Here is a 21,318-nt window from a genome sequence, read left to right as displayed (position 1 = left end):
TTTCTAATGTTTTTAATTGTCCTTGCTTAAGCAAGTTTAAATTTTGATTACTGTTTTGTGCTATATATTGCCACTGCTTATGCACCTGGTATGATGCACCAGCACAGCATGCGTGAACCTGATGGGCAGGCCACCGCCTCAAGCAGTAACATGTGGAAAGTGTTGTCAGGTTTTGCAAAAGTTCCCCTAAAACACCTTTGAAAATCAGTGAGGATTTTCTAACTATTCTTGTGAAGTTGCCAAAGATCCCCTGAGAAAAATGTCTACAATTAAAAGTAAAGAAACTCTCCACTAATGGCAAATCTTGGCCCTTAAAGCAGCCTAAATTTCACCAAATCTAGCAGAAAATTCACAAAAACAACGAGTGTGAGGTGGCCGATGTTTGATTACCAATGGAACGATGATCTCATCTTTCTGTGATGTCGTTCCATGTGACAGAAGCTGTAGCTATAAAGAATCCCACTGCAGCCTATCTGACCAGTAGGTGTGGTCGCAGCACGCTATCACTTGTTATCTATCACTTGTTATACTTGTTATCAGTAGGGTTCACTGCAGCCAGGTAAGACCACAAATCTATAAGTGATGGCATATCTGTATCAATTCTGAAGAAAAATAATGTGTTCATGTACATTACTTGCAGAAAATGTCCTGCAAGCTTCATTAATACAAAAGATTTATTTCCAATGAAATATGCACAATATAAGTATCTCAGCCTTAGCTCATAATCTCAGATGAAACACACTGACACTGTTTTATCAGATCCTTTGACAAGTATTTTTTCTTCAATAAATGGTGAAGTTTTCCATTGGCTAATTTCTATTTTTAGTTAACAATATTTGTCATATAGTGCACAGAGGCCCACATTAACCCGTTATGGGTCAACTTTATTAAGCACAGCTTTCCTTTGCAAGCCTCACTGGGTTTTCGTGAACATAGGTGCTGCAGCGTGGCTGTTCTTTAGCCGAATAGGCCGACCAATCACAGTGAAGGGCAGGCGCTGCACATGTCGCTGGGTTCCTTGCACCACCACCAGATGGCGCTTGCCTCCACGCATCCGTGGCAGCAGCGGTGCTTGCCATTCGGGGAAAGCAAAAAAAGAGAACCAGGAAGCTTGCCTTCATGCACCAGCAGCAGCAGTAGTGGCATTGCATTAGCCTCTCTACAACGACTAAATAAAGCCTTCCCTGTCACTTTGTGTGGGCATTCAATAAGCCTAAACTCATGTTTCAACTCTTAATGCTCGCATACAAGGCTTCACTGTATATAGATCCAACTCGTTGGACGTGCTACATTTTTTTTTTCAATAGACCATGAAAATTTCTCAAATAATTTTTATTGATTGATTTATGTGAGCAGTTTTCATTATTGCAATATCAGCAGTTAATTTGTTACTTCCTGTTGTCGAAATTTTAGTCTCAATTATTTCTTCAAATTTGGTTGCATATAGGCAAAGCCACCAAAACAGTGTGTATATAAAAACTGCTATATTTCTTGCAACAGAAGTCGAGTGTGATATTATTATCCTCCATGTGACATGTTATTGCTGGTTCAGCATGGAAAGTAAATTGCAGAGACACTGGCAGCAAAGCGCTTTTGTCGAGCCATGTTCACAGGACAGAAGTCGTCAGAGGGCCTAAATCTTTCTTGCATTCGTTAGCACTAATTAAGTTGAAACTTCAAACATAACTTGCTAAAGCTTTCTGAACTGTTTGCTTGAGGTGAAGAAATTTCTAGAAACATCATGATTCGGGCATTGGAAAGGCACACACCGTCACTACAGTCATTGACTTGCAAGTTGGATATGCAAGAGTTACCGCACAGCACACAGCTGTAAACAGACAAGTAACACTACATATCATTGCATATCAACATATATCAGTGAGACCAATGAAAGTATACCTCCTTGCAATGTCTGCTGCTGGATATCCTAGTAATCGGCTGTTCTTAATGATCCAAAATGCGACGTCCCTTATTAGTCTACAAAACTTTCTACCGTGAATTTGAATGTTTGGATGTTACCCAGACATCCATCAGATAACAGTTAACGTTCCATGCTGGATTTGGACATTCGGACCTAATCTGGATATCTTTCGGAAAGTGGTGATCCAATTTAGAGTGAAAGTTATAAGTGTATAGAATGAAAGCTATATGTGCAGTGGCACATATAGCGTTCATTCTGCAGCCGAACCGCTGTCTATATACTCTGCACACTTTAACAATCCTGTACAATTTCTGTTCATGTCTAAACATTCCTCCATTCTTACCTGTTAGCCCCCTCACTTACACTCATATTTTTTTAAGTGAAGATAAAGAAGTGAAGTACATCTCTCATTCATTGCCATGCCATGCCACAGTGCAGAGTCAATCTTAAACAGGTAACAAAGTAAGAGAAGCAAGACTGAGCAGCTGCCTGTTTTGTTGAATTCAAATGAATCTTTAGGATGTTTTAAACATTGGATTCCCACATAACACGTACATTAAACAGAATGTTGCGACCCTCAACTTAAAAAACATGTGACCCCTAAAAATTTATTATTCTACCAGCACAATACAGTGTGGATGAACCTCAACCTAAAAAAATGTGACCCACTAAGAATTTATTATTCTACCAGCACAATACGGTGTGGCTCTCCGTGATCAATGGATTGAACATCTAGCTATGTCAAACTCTGAACATATCTGAACTGCTCCAAAGATGGTATAATCCCAGCGGACAAACTGTAGTTGTTCAAGACAGTGGTGCATAAAACTGTAGACGAGTCATGGTTGTCCAAAACAGAGAACGGGTTAAACAATGACATAAACTGAACAAGCATTCATGTCAGTATACACAGTAGGCTTCAAAGTTCCGGCGATGCCGAGCAAACAGGACTGACAGTTAGGAGATTAAATTGTTCAGCTGTCACAGGACGCAAACACGCATAAGACTAATTTTTTTGAAACAATGACTGAAGAGTGAATTGGGAGGATGTATTGTCCTTATTGTCGCCTGATCTAGCATACAACCATGTTACAGCAATTGTGTGCTCAGCATATCTGAAACACATTCCTTATAAAAATCTGAAGGAACCTAAGCAGGCCCATAAGCCATGGATGAATGCATCGATACTCAAAATGAGAAGGGAGAAAAATAGGCTTTGTATAGTCTTTCTTAGAGTATGCGACTCAGTTGCCCTCAAGACTTTCAAGAAGTTTCAAAATAATTTGAACAAAATGCAGAGGCAAGCCAAACCTAATTATTTCCCTATATTTGATAGTGCGATAAATGAGAAAGAAATGTGGAACAAGCTTAATGCTGTAATATTCGTAAGGCAACCAGCAAACAATATTGATGAACTCATAATAGGCAATGAAGTGTACAAAGGCAAAGAATTGGCTAAGAAATTGAATAAGCACTTTACTACACTATTTGAGAGCACAAATGATGAGAACGCTCCCAACTACCTACCCCCTTCCAAACAGAATTCCCTATTTGTTGTGCCAATGAATGACTATAAGGTAATAAATATGTTTAGATGCTTTAAAGTGAGCAAGAGTGAGGACATAAATGGTTTGAAACTAGAGTCTATTATTTTTGTTATCGACATTCTCAGTCCACCATTAAGACACATATATAACCTTTCCTTATGTACCGGTACCATTCCACAGCATATGGAGACTGCGAAGATAACAGTAATATACAAAGAAGGTGAGAAAAATAATTTGAGTAAGTATAAGCCGATTTCAATATTGCCAATATTCTCAAAGGGACTAGAGGAAATTTTATTCACAAGATTATGAAAATATTTTGGCGAACACTCAGTTAAAATGTCATCACAATACAGTTTTAGACTTGTTCTTTCAGAACAAAGTGCATTACTTTATCAAAAAGAACTAATTCTAAACAATATAGAGATGAAAAAAATAACTTTGGGAATTTACATAGATTTTTCCAAGGCTTTCGATACCATAAATCATGCAATGTTATCAAAAAAATTAAACTGTTACAGAATTCATGGTGTTATCCTAAAATTAATTAAAAGCTACTTGACCGATCGAAACCAAAGTGTGTCCGTAAAGAAAGAACTGTCGGCGCTAGAAAAATTTAAAGACTATGGTATACCTCAGGGCAGCGTAATCAGTTCACTTCTGTTTATTATTTTCATAAATGATATTGTAAGTATATACACCTCAGCACAATAGGTAATTTTTAGCAATAGGCAATTTTTTTTATTTTTTTTTCAGGAACGAATGCTGATACCATCATAGCATCTGCAAATGACACATTAAACAGACTACTCACTTGGACAGTAAAGAAGTCACTATGCACCAGCTCTGCTAAAACAAAAGCTGTTCTTTTCCGGTCCAAATCTACATCATGCAAAAGACTTAATTATCTAAGTTTAAATAATGTTAGAATAGTAATTCCGTCGTCTGCAAAGACACTGGCCGTTGTGTTTCACGAGTACATGTCCTGGGAACGCCACACAGATTACATAAGAAATAAACTTAGCAAAACAGTAGGTATCCCGCAAAAATGTCACTGCATATTGCCAGAGCAGCAAAAGCTTACATTATATAATGCTTTCTTCTTGTCTGCATTACTGTCATCTAGTCTGGGCTACTAATACCAAGAAATCATTGCAGAACTTAATCATATTGCAAAAAAATGCCTTGCACTGCATTGCAGGTTTGTCGTACAATGCGCACACGTCCGAATTATTTGCCAAATTTAATGTTTTACAGGTTACAACCCTATATGAATATCAATATGACAGTTTTTAGGTCTGAATTAATTTTAAAAAGCCACCACACCCTCCCTTTAGCAAATTTAACTCCTAATCCTTCCTCCCGCTTAATACATACCAACCATTGGTATACCCCTCGGCTGCAAACTAATTTTGAACTGCAACTATTACAGTATTGTCTTCCAAGCACATTAAACAAGTTTGAACAAACAGATGAAAGTTTATGCATGTTATCGAAAAATGCTATTTTAGCTATGAATCATGGATGTTCTTGTACTTTGAAACGTGAAAAATTGTTTTGAATCGTTTCCGCTTGTTTCCATTGCTGCCTTTATAATCAGGGGGTGGCGGGGCTAGTCAAGCTGCTTAAAATGCAGCTTTTTTCCCCACTATTCATATTTAGGTACATTTTTGTTATGTACTGATGTGTCAATATGGTGAAATAAAGAAACCTCAATCTCAAATCTCAAGTGATGCGCCTTGGTCAGAAACAACAATGAGCGGCTGTGAGGAGAATGGTGAATGTCCAGCATTTTTTTACTGATGTGAAATTTCTTTGTCACTAGGGTGCACATTAGCTACGTGAACGTTTCAGAAATTGTGTTACATGGATTTACGCTCTAATGAGGATAAATTGTGTAATTTGTCTCATTTGTCTCTCTTATCACACCCAACACTTGTCTAAGCTGACACCTGAAAGTTACGCTGACAAGCACGAGAACATATGCGTTGGGTACTACTTGCAGAAAGTTAGGCTAGCTGAAACCTGATCATTCGAGTACAACTCTGGCGCTTTTTAAGAAAGAAGGGGACAGTGCACGGGAAAAACTGTACCTCTTGTTTTGTTCCCTTATTTCTTAATACGGCCACAAATACCCAAAATGCATAATGTTTGACCCTACTCTTGTAAGCTACAGCCGTTTGTCACAGACTTGGCAGACTTCTTGTCAGTTACTAAATACTGCGCCGACAAAGCGTCTCGGAACAAGTGCTCACGGTTTCCTATGGCTTCATCCGACTGCCAGCAGCGGCAGCTGCAGTCGTGCCACGCTTCTCACGCCACTTTGTCGTCGACGAATTCGCAGAGGCCGGAGGAGAGGGGGTGGAGGCTGTGAGAGCACACACACACGCTCCCCACTGCGAAGCACAAATCGGTCCCTAGGTTTCAGCAATGCCAGTGGGCAAGTCGCACACTTGGCAGGACAGAGCTGCATTTCTGAACGAGTTAAAGCGCTACTTTCCGATGACTTTCAGCACACCTGACCTGCCGTATGTGGGGAACACAGCGTAATGAAAACATTCCTTTTATATTTATTTATTTGTTTCTTTGTAAGGTTGCCATGAGATAGATGACTGCAATTAACTTGACCAGGATAGAAGCTGGACACAATGACCACTGAAGCAGCACGAAAAGTACAGACAGAGAGGGAGGCATATGGGCACAAACACAGGCACAAAGAACTTCACTTTGTTTGCAGACGTGTGTATGATGGTGCAAATAAATAAAAGAAATATAGTGAACAAATTTCAAAGTGAGGGCTTATATGCTGCCTAGAATAATGGTAGCTAGTATGATGATAAGGACAATCAAAATTGCAAGATGATAATAATGGCTGTGAGGATAATGACCATTAACAATGGCTGATAATGACATCACAGCTGTGGTTACTGTAGTACCCTGTTTCTGTTAGTCTCAGCAGTATGGTTAACCCATTGATTGCCACATGCATCATGATCTGAGGCATGCCAGGACTGATGCAGACTGGCAGCAGCCAAATGTTGGCAACCACTGAGATTTCCTACATATATGTCGTATCCAAGTTAATCTCCGTACTAAATCTCCATCTTCTTTAGTTATTACAATGCCAACAGTAACATGATTACACCAATGGCAGGGCAATGACAATGAAAATAGCTCAGCACTGTTGACAGCCAAACAACACAACAGCCTAGGATGGCATGTTGATGACAACACTGACAACAATGGTGGAACGATGATGACAACTTCAAAGATGGCACAACAGCCTACAAGCAATTAACATGGTATCAAATTACAAGTGGCAACAAGCTTCTACCCAGGAGATTTGTTTTGTGGCGACTCTTACCAATGAAACATGATGATGCTGATGACACCTGCGACAGACATTAAAGGTTGGCTGAAGCATAACAGCCAAACCAAGGATGTATGTGAAAATTCCTATTCCTTAGCTTCCTATTAGATTTCTACTCTGCTAAGGAACTGTCATTTTTATCTGTGTGAGCAACAGGCAAAGTGGTATGACTAATCTCTTGACAGAAGCCATCTTACGCTTTAACAGTCAGTCAATCTCTTAGAGAACAATGGTGTAGTTGCATAGTTGATTGCTCAAGAAAGACAAATTAGTCATTGAGAGACAGGTGCTCACCATTCAACTGCACATAACAATAAAGTATAGAAGTGTTTTGATGGAGTAAGAGGATTCACTGCTCCTCGCTGGCTTGAACAATATGATGTGATAGACAGCCTGGTGCCTGTGTCTATAGGTCTCTCTCACTCACACTGTTTTTCGCACTGTTTCACTGGTCTTTGCAGCACAAGATCATAAATTTTATTCATGTACTATGCCTAAGGCACTGTGGCATCATTTAGGTGGCAAAGTGCCATATAAAAATAAAACTAGTAAAGTAGTGGCAAGCTAACATTGAAATGAAAGAGAAACAAAATTAAAAATAATAAAACAAACAAACAAGAATATCAAAAAGAAGAATATCTACTTTCATATTACCCCGTTGGCTGACATGTCAGGCATAGTGTATAATGCCGGAATACTGCCCTGAAATGACCCCTCTATCATGTACCTTTGTGCACTTGTGAAGTGGGACACATATTTACGACCAATGCATTGTTGCAGCAGCGGGCAAATTGTTCTAATTTTGTGACAGCCATAGCGTTGTTACTGTTACCAGTTGAGGTTTGTGTTTGAAAACAAAGCAACAATTTTTGCTCTGTGCAACATTAAGATGACAAATTTCGGACAGCTAGACCAAACCTTATGCGTATCTGAGTGTGCCATATTTGCATGAATATAAGGCAACTAAAAGTATGACACGGGCGGCTTCGACTTTTGATGGTATGAAAAAAATTATGAATATAATTGTAACTACAGCATGCACTATGTATTTGTAATACAGCTGCATCCATGAGGATAGAATGTGGTCCATTAGCAAAGCATGATGTATGACTTGTCATCTTGATATGTGCCCAAGTAGGGCCACCTGTGTCATGCCCATGTGCCAGGGTCTGTAAGGTCAAATTATCTAAGTGCCTTCTACACAACGGTCAGACATTCAAAGTGAAGCACAATGTGCTACTACAAGAGTACAGATGCACGCATGATGGAGCAGCTGTGCGTGGGCATTGAGGCCATGTGGGTATGCATTGCTGTAGTATGCATGTTATATACAGGGTGTCCCAGCTAACTTTAGCCACAGTTTAAAAATATGCGAATGCCACGTTGCTGGACAGAACCAAGGTAATGTTGTTTGCCATCGGTTGGAGATACTCGAATTATTTTGTTCATTCCAGCTAATTAGATAATAAGTCTTAATTAATTAATCAACTTGAATATTATAATTAAAGGAAATTTGTCAATGAGAAAATTTCAGAGGGACATGGAAAACTCTCGATGCAGCTTTCTGTTCCTCAATACATGCTACATAAATCTGTTTTTCAGAGCATGGAAGAAACCTGCAAATGCACGAAAAATTGCCGCACGATTGCCCACTCGAGGCATTTTGCTTGTATGCAAAACATTTGCAATACACTTTGTATGCCTCACAGCCTAACTGCACTGCGGCGAAGCTGACTTAAAAACTCAACAACCGCAATTTTTGGGGGTTTCAAAGTTTCCAATGGTAAAACTGTCTTTCGAATCGAATATTCGAAGTTTCGGATATTCGCACACCACTAGTGAATGTGGCAGTAACTCCTGGCACGAGTGCTAGTGTGGACAACGCACGTTCATTCTATAACATGTTTTCTGTCCTGTGCAGTTTGCTCACTCTATTATCCTTGCACGTGTTGGCACATATAAATAAAACATGTGGGAAGGATTTTTAACAACAACATAAACAACAACGTAATATGATTGTGATTACCGTTCGAAGTATGGCTGCAGAGCAATGTTGAGAATTATCATGCATGAGGCACAAGTCTGCATTTTATGTATAGCTACAATTTGAGAGGGGCTAATTTGAAAATATGTTCTGTCATCAGGTTTAAGCAGAGCAAAGCATCACTTAGTACATGAAAGATGACAGACTGCATGTGTTGACCTAATCTTTCGCTCACATGTTCTTCATGCTGCCATGCATTAGCTGTAGCAGTGAGAAGCACCGTGGCTAAGGAAGAGGCTTCGATTAATGCTTTTTGTGAAATGCATAATTGTGGTGCTGTTCAGCATTGCCGTATATGTGTGCTTGCAACTTTAAGTAGTCTAACATCAAAGTATGTTGTGTAGTTAAAGTTAGGGTAAGGGATGTATAGTGAACGTCTGACTTTTCAAACTCTACAGAGGCCACAAAAATGTCCGAAAAGTCTGGCAGTCCGAAAAAATGAATGCATGCCTTTTTTACTACCCACGAGGACTTAAATCACAGTAGGCAAGTCCGAAGTAGCTCCGAAGGCCTACAAGCACACTTAGTAAGCATATTGGTGCTCGTACCGTGACAGGAGATGGCACGTGCATGGGTGTATAATTAAGGCACGCGTACTGTGTCTCACGACAGTGGCCTCTTTTCACTCTTGATATGCTTCACCACTATACATGACGTATGCTTCCTCACGTAACACGGCTGCATTGCGGCAAAGCTGACTTTTGGGAACCGGCATTAGACAACTTTGGACTCTTGCCGTGCCTTCCGCTCTTCAGAGCTATCGGCGAGGATAACAAATGAGGCACTATTGCCATTGTTGGCACAACTGCTGACAGCGGCGAATTCCTTCAATAAATAACGCAGAACTGAACAAGAAGCTTTGCAGCGAACGTCGAAGCAACTAGGCCTAGAGTTGCTGTAGTGTTGGCTGCGGCTGCCAGCAGATCTGTGAGCGAAAGCCCTGGTTTGAGGCTGCAAGACAATCAAAATGGTGGCGGAGGTGGCTTCAATTAATACCGTTTCAAACCTGCTGTTTTGGGCCTCTGGTCATGGTAAAAAAGTCAGAAAAATCTGATGGCAAAGGGTTTCAGCACCTGAAATTTCAGACGTTCTCATGCATAGGCTCTCTGATGTATATGGCGGTGCCATGAAATCATCTGGTTTAAAGGGCATGTCCTAAAAATTGGTCATTGACTGTATATACCTCGCTGTTGTAAGGCACTTCTAAAAATTCTAAATCGTTAACTGTATAATACCACGCTGCTGTTTAGCGATTTTGTACCAAGCTTCCAAAAGCTCTAAATGAGACAAAAGGTTCACAAAAAGATGGCAACATTAGGTTATTAATAGTGGTCGAGCAAGGGAGGCATCAATCAATGTTTCTTTCCCATGGTGACCCATGGTCCATCGCTGGAACATTTGAACCTCAACACCATTCTGTGATCTCACAATATTTTGAACAGATACTGCTTTTTTTTTGGGGGGGGGGGGGGGGGGCAGCCTGTAAATATATCTTTTGCATTTGCTTAGGTTGTACATGCTGCTGCAAAAGCCTTCACATTACCATCTGTACTATGAATGTGACCAAGTTCGAAATTAATGTAACTGTGCATTCTTTGGTGCTCCCTTCTTTATTTTTAGCAGAAGTTAATTTTGGTTATTTTAAAATTACAGTGTGTTTTTCATTCATTTAGTTGTGCAAATCGAATATGTGTCCACTATTTACATGAACATGTCATGCACTTCATCCACTTCTGTGGTTTCTTTTTAGTACACGAGAGTAGCTGCGGTAAACATGAGTAATAAGCATATTACGCTAAAAAATGTTGTGTAGTAGGCTTTAGTTTATTCGACTCCAGATAAATGTTTCAGTAAGTTCTATCCCAAGTGAAGGTCCTGCGGCAGGCCGTTCAGGCACCAGAATTGTGACTAATATCTGTAACGTCTGTCCTGGTGGTGCTAAGGTACAGTGACTGCATCGAAGACATGTTATATCTCCCACTTAAAACAACTATTTCTTACTTTCCCTAGCAATACTTTCAAGCGAAACAACTTACAATGAATCAATGCCATATTTACCCATTTTTAACTCGCCAAAATTTCCTACACGGTGCAATCACGTATGAAACAATTTTCTCGGTGTTCGCAACAGCCTGCCTTCAGAGCTAGCGTCATTATCATCAAAAGATTGCAGCAGAACAATTTCCTGTGCAGGATATTGACAACAATTTGTCATTTTCAGTCTTTGATTAAACACCACTCCGTTTGTGATTACTGCGGTGTTTGATAAATGCGGGTACTCAGACATGCAGTAGATGGTATGGAAAACAACACGTTGTGATCCATATGCAGGAATAAAGTACTGCCTGAGAGTGACAATGATGAGTGATAGGTGCAAATACATTTTTATTCTGTGAAGAAAAACCTTGCTGTCTTTTTTCCAATTGCCAGAATTGAAGGCATGCTATATTGTTATTTTGAAATATCAGTTCTATGTTAGCTTTCTTCTTTGCTTCGGAGCTCTAATATTGTTTATACATTGATGTCACTAGGACCTGCCATGTCATTTTTACGCAAAGTATTCACCTTATGCTGGGTGCAATAAAAGCTAAGTGCACGTTAGAATGGGAAAATGCTGCCAAGTGAAGCAGCAGTGTTCTTGGGCACTTCTTCCATCTCTTCTTTAATGCGACCCGCCGGATCATTCAATGAATTCATCATTCCCATCATGGTAGAGTCAGAGAAAGTTGACTGTATTATGTGAGCAAAGGTAGCGAAAAAACAATGTTGTGACTATTCTGTGTTGTAAGTATCTTTTCCTGGCACATGAGTCATGATCGCCAGAAATATACAAGACAGACTGTGCATACCTAAACTCTTAAACAATGTGTACTCCGTGAAAAAACAAAAAAACAGCCACCACATACAAAATAGTAAACAGTGCCGTGGCAATGGTACGGGAAGAACAGAAAAAAATTGAAAGAAAATGTGTCGGCCGGCAATGCCCTCCATCGTACTAGTCATTGTTACCACAGTGAAAAGACAGGCAATGCACCTTTTGCTGTGTAAACCATCACCATGACCTACACGACCCAAATTGTCTAGTCAAGGCGAGCCATGCTAGAATCTTCCAATGGGGAACATAGGAAGATTCACAAACTAGGTGTGGTTTCAAATATAAGACGAGGTGCTTGCCTAAGCTGGTACCTCAAAAAAAAAAAAAAAAGAAAAGGGAAAGAAGCTCGCCTTATATTCATGAAAATGTGGTCCCACAGAGTGACGTACGTACTCGGAAACTGGGTGTCAGGAGGCAGGGAGACGTGATGCACACGAAAGACACTTCTCCTGCAGTCTACAGAAGACTCGCATTGGATGATGCACCAAAGCTACGTCCCATAACTGTGCCATTACTGCCCTGTGCATCAATTCTGGCCATCTGGCAATGCTTGCACAACTTTCCATTATGTCAAACCACAACAATGCCAAATTCTTGCTGCTGTCCATGCGTGGTTCTCAAATTCATATTGTTTGCTCTGGATGTTTCTTGCGCAAAACAGCCAGTCTGTTGCTGTGTTTACAATGTCAACTACTATTCTCGCGCATAACATTAACTGAAAGGATGGAAACATGGCCCAAAAGGTAACTCACTCAGTCTGGACCATGGGAAGCAGCAGGAGGTTGATGGTCTCCGGAGAGTAGCCAAACAGGGGCAGTCTCAAGTCTTGGAACACCTTGCTGCTCTTGGCAAAGGTGCTCGTGTCCTGGCGACGCAATCCCGGCACGTGAACGGGACCCGCTGCTTCATGCAAGTCCGCCAAAGTGAACTGCAAAACAGCACCAAAAATTTCACTACAAAGAATTGCATATACTCTGCCTTCCCAAGGTTATGCGAGGCTTTCAATAAACAGCTAGGCCTGAAGAAGCTTTCAGAACTTAAACAGAAGATGCAGTTCTGCACATATGGTCTACACACACACACATACATGCACACACACACAACATAGTTGTGAAACGGTGCTCATATATCTCGTGTCCTTCCTAGCTTTCTTCAGTGTCGTCACTTTTTGCTGTAATTAGCGAAATGCGACTGATATACCAATATTATTTTAGATTAGAGAAAGGGGCCGTGTAACCGCACAGATTCATCACACAGCGAAAGTTTGCACCAGGTCTCCGCCATGCAAGTTGCAAGTGCTAAGCTGTTCCCTTCTTGCACTTTTTATGCCTCAATCCTACAATGTGTAAGCGCTATGACATCTGCACACGTAGATGACATTCACACTCTTGACTTGAGCTGTAATGAGTGCAAAGCAAAATAGAGCAAGATTTATGACCATTTCATTCTTGAGCTGAGCGCAGGTGAATGCAGAAGCTTAGGAGCTTTCTTTAAACACACGGACACGATGCAAGCCTAGCAAGTTATGCGGAACAATGATGCAAGTGTGTGCCAGTGACAATGTCATTTCCATTACATTTGCCTCACAGGAAGTCACTGAAAGTCTTGGAAAGAGATGTTTCTGCATCTATAGCAGTGCAGATCACTCTAAGCTCTGGAACCTTATCACTTTATGACCAACTATACTGCAATAACTCTGACTAATTTTATTCAGCTCTTTTTATCCACTGCGCCAGACACGTTGACTTTGGTGATAACGTCATCAAGGAATGACTTAGGCCCATGGCAGAGCATGAAAAGAACATACATAAGTTAGAATCAGTTGCAGTTCTGAAGTTGCTACATTACTGTACTGGCATTACTGTAAGTAGTAACCACATTGTTGCAGTATTACAAGGACTACACGAACCTTTTAAGGACAAGACAAAAACATATGAAAGAAATGTCTATGTTGAATTTATGTCTGCATAATACACCGAGAATTAGCATATTCAAAGGAAAAAAATGATTTCAGAAACTTTTCCAGCAGTATGTTTGTTAAGTGCCTGTGGGCAACACCAGACAATAACACTGGAAGCAAGCTTCGCACCAAGCAACCTATGGCTTCATGTACAACTTGTAAGGAGAGTTCTCATCGGATGTGAAACAAAGGTGTACCTCTTATGTTTTCTACATTAGCTAAGTGAGAGCACTGTAGTCGAGGGTTTTGCATCGGCCTTTCTCCTCTACCTGTGCCTTCAAAAGAAATTAAGCGAGTTGCACACCAAACTCCTTCCTCCTTGTCCTCTGTTCCTGGTTTAATAGAATTTAACATTGGCTGCCTATCATTCAGTGTTAGCCAAATGCAAGTAGCTAGAAACTGTGCTCAAAACTGAAATTCAGCAAAAAAAAAAAATGAACGCTATCTTTCTTGTGTGTTGTCTGTACGCAACACTATTTCATAAGGGATCAAGGCACAGCTCGGGCCAATGATGAAGCATAAAAAAGAATAGAAATCCGATGAAATTGCTTGCAGCTGCTACGTTACTGTTGTGGCATTACTGCAATAACTACTGTATATTGCCACATATAAGTAAAATTTTTTTTCCCCTCAATAATAGGAATGCCAAGTTTAGGGGGGATAGGGAGCCCCTTAAACTCGGAGCGGAGCCCGACCACGGAGACCTGATGGGGTGGGAAAGAGAGAGTTGAGACAAGTCTTGGCAAACGGCGTTTCCCATACATATATACCTATTCTATATTTGCACTACAGCAGCAATAATAAAAAGTTGCTTTTTTTTTTTTGCATTCAGTAAGATACTACTTGTGCGTTTCTGTTCGATTTATGGAAAAAGAATTTTTTGACGTTACCCTTGAGGACAATGCGAGTGGTTGAAAGGTTTCGCTTTCAAAGGGCTCTGCTTCACTAGCACAGTCGTGTGGTCTCGTCTCAATAGCAGTAGTTTCGTGATCGCGTACTGCTGTGCGAGCTTTGCTCGCTCACGAAACTCGCTCTAACTGCAAGTGCCGTACCTCTGCAAGCACTCGGCAGCTTTGCCCGAATCGTATTCTGAAGTGTCTGGCCGGACAACACCGAAATGGGGCCAACTCAACGATGCAATTACAGTGTGGCATTTAATCGGCAAGTTATTCTTCACGCTGAATCAGCCAACAACTTAGCAGCAGAGTGTCAACACAGCGTTTCGGAAAAATGCGTACGAAGTTGGCGGCGACAAAGCAACAAGCTTTTTGCGTGCACAGGATTGCAAATGTCCTTCTGGGGCCCGAAGAAGGGCAAGCATCCTGTCACTGAAGAAGATGTGGATAGGCAGGTGAAAGAACAGCGGGACAAAGGCCCGAGTGTGTCCTACAAGGACATTCAGGTGAAGGCTTGCAATGTCGAGAATGTATTGAAAGTCACTCGCAGCAAGTTCAAAGTTTCAAAAAAGTGCATGACAAACTTTATGAAGCGGAACAGACTGAGTTTGAGGAGGCATACCATTTGCCAGAAGCTACCTGATGCTTACGACGAGAAGAAAGAAGCCTTCTTAGAGTTCATCAGTGAGCTGAAGATGCAGCACACCTTCACACTAGCCCAGGTCAATAACTCCAGTCGGACACCTCCTTGGTTCGACATGTCGAGCAAGCAGTCTGTCACAGTAAAAGGTGAACAGCAAGTATGTCTAATGACGACAGACAATGAGCATAACCAATCTACGGTAAAGCTGTGCTGCAGTGCCAATGGCCCCAAACTTCCTCCTTTCATTGTGTTCAAATGTAAAACGATGGCCAAAGGGAAATTCCCCCAAAAGTGATCGTTTGCGTGAACAAAAAGGGGTTTTTCACTGAGGAGACAGTTCTAGGCTGGTTCCGCCTTCTCTGGTTCCGGTGCCCAGGCAGTCTCTTAAAGCTGAAAAGCATGTTGGTACTGGACTCATTCCGTGACTACATCACGGAACGCGTGAAGAGCACCATGGCCAATGCGGAGTGTCAGTTAGCAATCATCCCAGGCGGTTTTGACTGCCGTTCTTCAGCTTCTTGACGTGGCATTGAACAAACCATTCAATGATCGGGTGGTGGCACTCTACAATGAGTGCATGGAACAGGATGATAAGCCCCAGTCACCGATGGGGCATGTGAAGCAAGCGTCTCTGAGCACTGTCGTGCAGTGGGTGTGCGAGGTGTGGTACGATCTGGCTGACAACATGGTGCGCGAAGCTTTTGTCAAGTGCTCAATCGTGACGGCGACTTGAAAACTGTCAGCGCAACGGTGCAAACATCGAAGATGCTTGCAGAAGCCCAATAAATGCAGTTTTTTTTCGTCTATGCAGCCCAGTTCTTTTTAAATATTACTGTGCATATTATGGCAAAGCTGCTTACCTTTAGCCCCCGTTTGCATCGCCCGCATGCATTCCCAGAGGGGGTACCCTGGGTGGCTTGCATTCGTATCGTGGGCAGGAATGCACGCGCAGCCGACCATTTGGGGGAAAGGGGGAAAGAGTGTGACGACAGCGCGTGTGCATGTGGCCTGTGCTTCTGCGGTTATAACGTCACGTGCATCGGAAGTGCCAGCGCGGCTGCAGCAGTGGTTGCAGCAGATGTGTGGGAGGTGTGGTGACCACAGTGGCGCTTGTGCCGATGTAGTGTGGTGTCGTATGAAAAAAAAATTTACGACTTCATAATGTACGCAGCCCATGTATGTAACCTACACAGCTTTGCCGGTAATCTATCCCCATATGAATGTTGTGCCCCATGAATTTCTCTTTTTTTCTGATTGGGTGGTCAAAAGTTGGTTGGTTCGACTTATATTTGTAGTCAACTAATACATAACAATATATGGTACATTACTGCACCAACTACATTATATTGCCACAGTTGTTGCACCACTGCAGCCCTGGTAGTCCAAGGTACACTAAAAAATTTTACACCCTTCGGGGCTTATCTTGTTCAACAAATATAATAATTATCTGTCTTGCCCGCATTTCCTTTAACGTTGGAAGCCCGGGACTCCCAAGTCATGAACGGCTTGTGCGTTATCAGCGTGACGCAGCATTCTCGACAGGAAAGTAGCAACATTGAGTTTTGAAGAAAGGAAACACAAGCAAGGCAGATAACGATTACTGTTATGGGACAAATATACACCCCAAAAGGGTGCAACCGTTTTAAGAGTGCAGCTGTCACAAGAAATGTGCTTACCATTTCTTTAAGCCAATCACCCAGAGGCCTCTGGCGGGCAATCTGCAACTTCAGTTCCTCATCCTTGGTGACATTCTTCTCCAGGGTGTCTACGAGCAGCATGCGTCCAGGCCGCAGACGACCCTGGATGCAGCAGACAAAAGTCAACATAGAATTATTCTACAAACTACAGATATAGGCTTTCAGGCAAGCTCATATTGTGTACACAGCTGGTGTCAAGCCCGCATAAATGAGTGTTTGCCGACAGCTCAAGTACCGACTGTAAATTTCATGAATAAGAGAACTTATGTGGTCCACTAGCAACAAAAACAGTGTTAAGCAGAAATTTTCCTGTGCAGAACTGACAAAACAGAAAAAAAAAAAGCTTTTACACATTGAATGGAGCTAGACTAGGCTCATAAGTTCTCATACTTCATTTGTTTTAAGCTTCCAGTGCCTTGAGTTGTTTCTCAAGTAGCTATCTGTAGGCCTCCTTTACCTAAATCCATAGAGCAACTCTCAGGTTTGATTCGAGATTTGAACCCTGACCGATGACTATTTTCCTTCATCTGCTAAGTTTGCTCTTCAAAGACACTAAAACAGGCTTCTTTGTAACATTCCCCTCCTATCGGGTAAGTGATATTACCATACGCAGATGCATTTACTGAATTAGACTTCGAGACTATGTTTATGCATACCGAGCATACCAAGAACATCACTCATTTCACTACACAGTGAAATTTCATTACTAAGAACTTCATATTAACGAATATTTCAGATCAACAAAAATTTGAAAAATCCCCAGCTAAAAGGTATGGACTGTAATGTAAAATGTAAGATATTTCATGTTGTGTAAAATGTGATCATGTAATGTAGAAATATCCCATTACCATGAACTTCAAACGACCGATTATTGATTTCAGGATAGTGACCAAACCTCTATGATTTCTTTTTTTCACTAGCACCTAAAGATAATGAATTTGTAAGCCAAAAATATTGTGAACATTTGTGATTCATGAAGCTGTGAAAAATTAGGCTTGTCACCGACGGCACTTGAACAGCTGTGATTACAAATCTGTGCCAGTCCTATCACCAATGCCTACAGGACTAGCGGCCTGCATAAATAGAAACTACACAAACCAGCACCATCTGCATGGGACTACGAACCGAGAGATCACAATTACACCCACTGCATATTTCCTAATTGCAACAATCTTAATTAAGGGACTGAAAAGTGATATTGCCAGTGAAAGGCAGGTTGGCTTAAAAAACTATACCGGAACACCAGATCGATCAGCAAGTCAGTGAACAACACAAGGAAAGTAATAAAATTCATGGATGCTTCAGGTTTTTGCAACGTTTTGTGACAATGCGCAGTGGCACATCATATGCAGATCTCAGATATGCAAATTATATAAGTGCTCACTGCACACTCCACTGCAGCCAGCATTGTCAGCGAGCTTATGTGTAGTGGGTGCGGCAGCTTGAGATGCGTTATTTACGCTCTGAAAAGACATCGCTGCATGGTTCGTGTGCGACTGTCAGCATGGCACATGCTCGAGAATCACCATGTTGTTATTGCTGCCACCCTACTGCATCGTGTTCCATCTTACCCCAGATGGAACATGCCCAGAACTGTGGCGCATAATCTCACTGCTGGCGACTGTCGGCATAGGGTATGGTGCGTGGACGTACGGCCAGGCACACTCGTGTAGTGCTAACATGTGGTGGCCCTTAACCGGCCCCTGCCCAGGTAACGGATGGTGTAAAGGCTACTCTAGCCTGAAGCCTCCCAAGAGATACTTCGTACACCTGAGTCGCTTACATAGTTGACAGTGTCGTTATGTCAAACAGCTGCTGACAATATTACGGATGGTTCTTGCATCACGAAACACAAATGTCAGCGCCAGAATGCATGCAACCTAGACACTGTAGCAGCAAAGAGAAGGAAAAGGGTGGAATGCATACCTTCTGCACAATCATCTCAGACGGAATGTCGAGCACACCTACTTCACTTGCCATCACCATGTAGTTGTCCTTGGTGATGTAGTAGCGCGATGGCCGCAGTCCGTTTCGGTCAAGGATGGCCCCAATGTAACGGCCATCCGAGAAGGTCAGCAATGCTGCAATGGAAACAGATGAATTTGCAGGAAAACAAAACCCTAAAGAACTGCCTCAGTAGACAATAAATTGCAAAAAACTAGTATGAGCCAGGTGCTAAATGTAGCCCATACAATGTGTGGTCATAAAAAGAACACTATGCGCTGAGGACATCCCACTTCAGATGCACAAGTGTAATGCCTTAAGCTCTAGGCATTATTTATGTTAAAAAATTTTTAAAAAAGCTGCAAACAAGAAAATATTCTAAGTGCACATGGCAGCTGAATGTAAAAATAATTTGTACAGTCTCACTTCAGAAGACAAAGTGCAGCCAATTTTTGTCCACTCCCTTTGCCTAATAAATAATAATATACTAATACAAAGACAAAAAGAAACAGTATGCAAATTATGTGTATATATAATTACCTGTGAAGCACAAACAGTTATTCAGCACAACATTACCACATTACAGATTTCACTTTCAAAAGAACAAGTTTCATAGACTGTTGTTATATATAGCACTGACTTGCGTAACAGAAAATCCACAAGCATAATTCGTAACTTTTGGAGATGAAAAGCACTTTTTTTTTTAACTAAGCTATAAGCCAAGTTCACACCTGCGTGAATTCGTAGCTATGGTGATACATATCATACATATAAGACAGCTTCACCTTGTGGAGGCACACTGGCTAGCACTAGCAAAGAAATCTTAGGCTCAATAAGAAAAATATAGTTTTGCATCTTCCACTGCACACAGCTGCGTCCCAACTTCTAGGGCAAAATCTTGAAAGAAAATGGTACGGTCATCACAAAAGTCCATGCCATATTTCAATCTGCATTCAAACTTCCGCTCATCTATGCAAAATAAAATGCCTGTTGTAATTGATTCTCCCTTTGTCCAAGCCTGGTTAACTTATTCAACTCAACAAAGGAATGGTGTTGTATTGTATATTATACAGCTACATGATACCAACAAGCATGAAACGCACCAATGTATGAATGTATGGCTAAGACTCAACATGGCTATACGCTCAGCTCATAGCTTGCTTCAAGAAAAGACGGTGGTTTTCATCTCTTCAAAAGTTATGGTTGTGCAGTTGAGATAACGTTTAGGATTCAACTCACCTGGACCATCCCAGGGTTCCATAGCGCAGCCACTCCATTGGTAGAACTGCCGCTTCTCAACGTTCATCTGCTCATTGTTTTGCCACGCCTCGGGCACCATAGTCATGACCGCCTGCATACAGCGCAACAACAGAAACCATAGAGAGGCGGCAACCACTATCGAAGCACTCTGAGCGGGGGTGGTGGTGTCGGGCGATCACTTTAGCATATGTACTTTTACTTCTGCATGATTTCGTGCGAGTTGCGCCAGACGCATTGGCATCTACTGGCAACAGCACTCCTGGCTGTGCTAACTGCACTTAAACTGGCGTGCTTGGCATTATGTCAGGAACCCTGTAGCTTATAGACGCTACGTGAGGCACTAGTCACAATAAATATCACGAAAGTGAAAGCATTTCCAAAAGCATTCACCGGAAAATACTGCGCCATAACAGCACTGATCTTACATGAAAAAGTCACAGAATCTCAAAGGATTCAACCATGCCTTATCATACGTGGAACAGTCAAGACGATGAGCAAAACGAGAACAAGGTGAAAGCAGGAGCCAACGTTTCGACAAGTGGACTTGTCTTCTTCAAGGCGACATATGCTTTCCTCGCCACAGTATATATAGGTGTGGTTCTTCTAAAGGGTAGAGGATTTAAGGCAGGTGGGTGCGGCAACGAGGGAAAGTGTGTTAGCGTGTCGAATTGAGAATAAAGGAATGCTGTGCACAAGGACAGGGGCCCGGCCGTCTGTCAACCACGTGTCAATGCACGCGTGTTAGCCGGCGTGTCAATGTCATCTGACACGCCGGCTGGGAAAAAAAAGAAAGAAAGAAAAGGAAAAAGAAATACACTAAGAAACCAAACTAAGTGTTGTTGCCTATAGCTTGAAATTTAGCATCGTGAATAGATTCTAAAGCTCCCTTTGAAACGTTTATGCCTATTGGTTTCAATGTCTTGAACTTATGGATAAGGTGTGATTCTCTGTATTTCCTTTCTCGTTCAGAATGGAAATTTGACTAAGATGTTGACATGTGGTTGACAGAAGGCCGGGCCCCTGGCCTTGTGCACAGCATTCCTTTATCTCAATTCAACACGCTAACACACTTTCCCTCCTTGCCGCACCTGCCCGCCTTACAACCTCTCCCCTTCAGAAGAGCCCCATCTATATATGCTGTGGTGAGGAAAGCATACGTCC

The 21,318-nt window shown here is 41.7% G+C and overlaps 1 protein-coding gene across 1 annotated transcript in view; it reads right to left on the bottom strand.

Moving 5' to 3' along the window:
- Nucleotides 1-21,318, bottom strand: part of LOC126523642 (uncharacterized) — a 265,996-nt gene that overhangs the window by 95,881 nt on the left and 148,797 nt on the right. The window contains exons 9-12 of the mRNA XM_050172240.3: nt 20,137-20,248; nt 18,880-19,034; nt 16,933-17,055; nt 12,510-12,685 (exon numbers count right to left, since the gene is read on the bottom strand). Coding sequence (XP_050028197.1) covers nt 12,510-12,685; nt 16,933-17,055; nt 18,880-19,034; nt 20,137-20,248 — 566 coding nt within the window. The remainder of the gene's footprint in view (nt 1-12,509; nt 12,686-16,932; nt 17,056-18,879; nt 19,035-20,136; nt 20,249-21,318) is intronic.

The sequence above is a fragment of the Dermacentor andersoni genome, chromosome 6 (assembly GCF_023375885.2).
Source record: "Dermacentor andersoni chromosome 6, qqDerAnde1_hic_scaffold, whole genome shotgun sequence".
NCBI lineage: Eukaryota > Metazoa > Arthropoda > Arachnida > Ixodida > Ixodidae > Dermacentor > Dermacentor andersoni.
The sequence above is the reverse complement of the archived record's forward strand: the minus strand, read 5'-3'. Positions and strand labels throughout refer to the sequence as shown.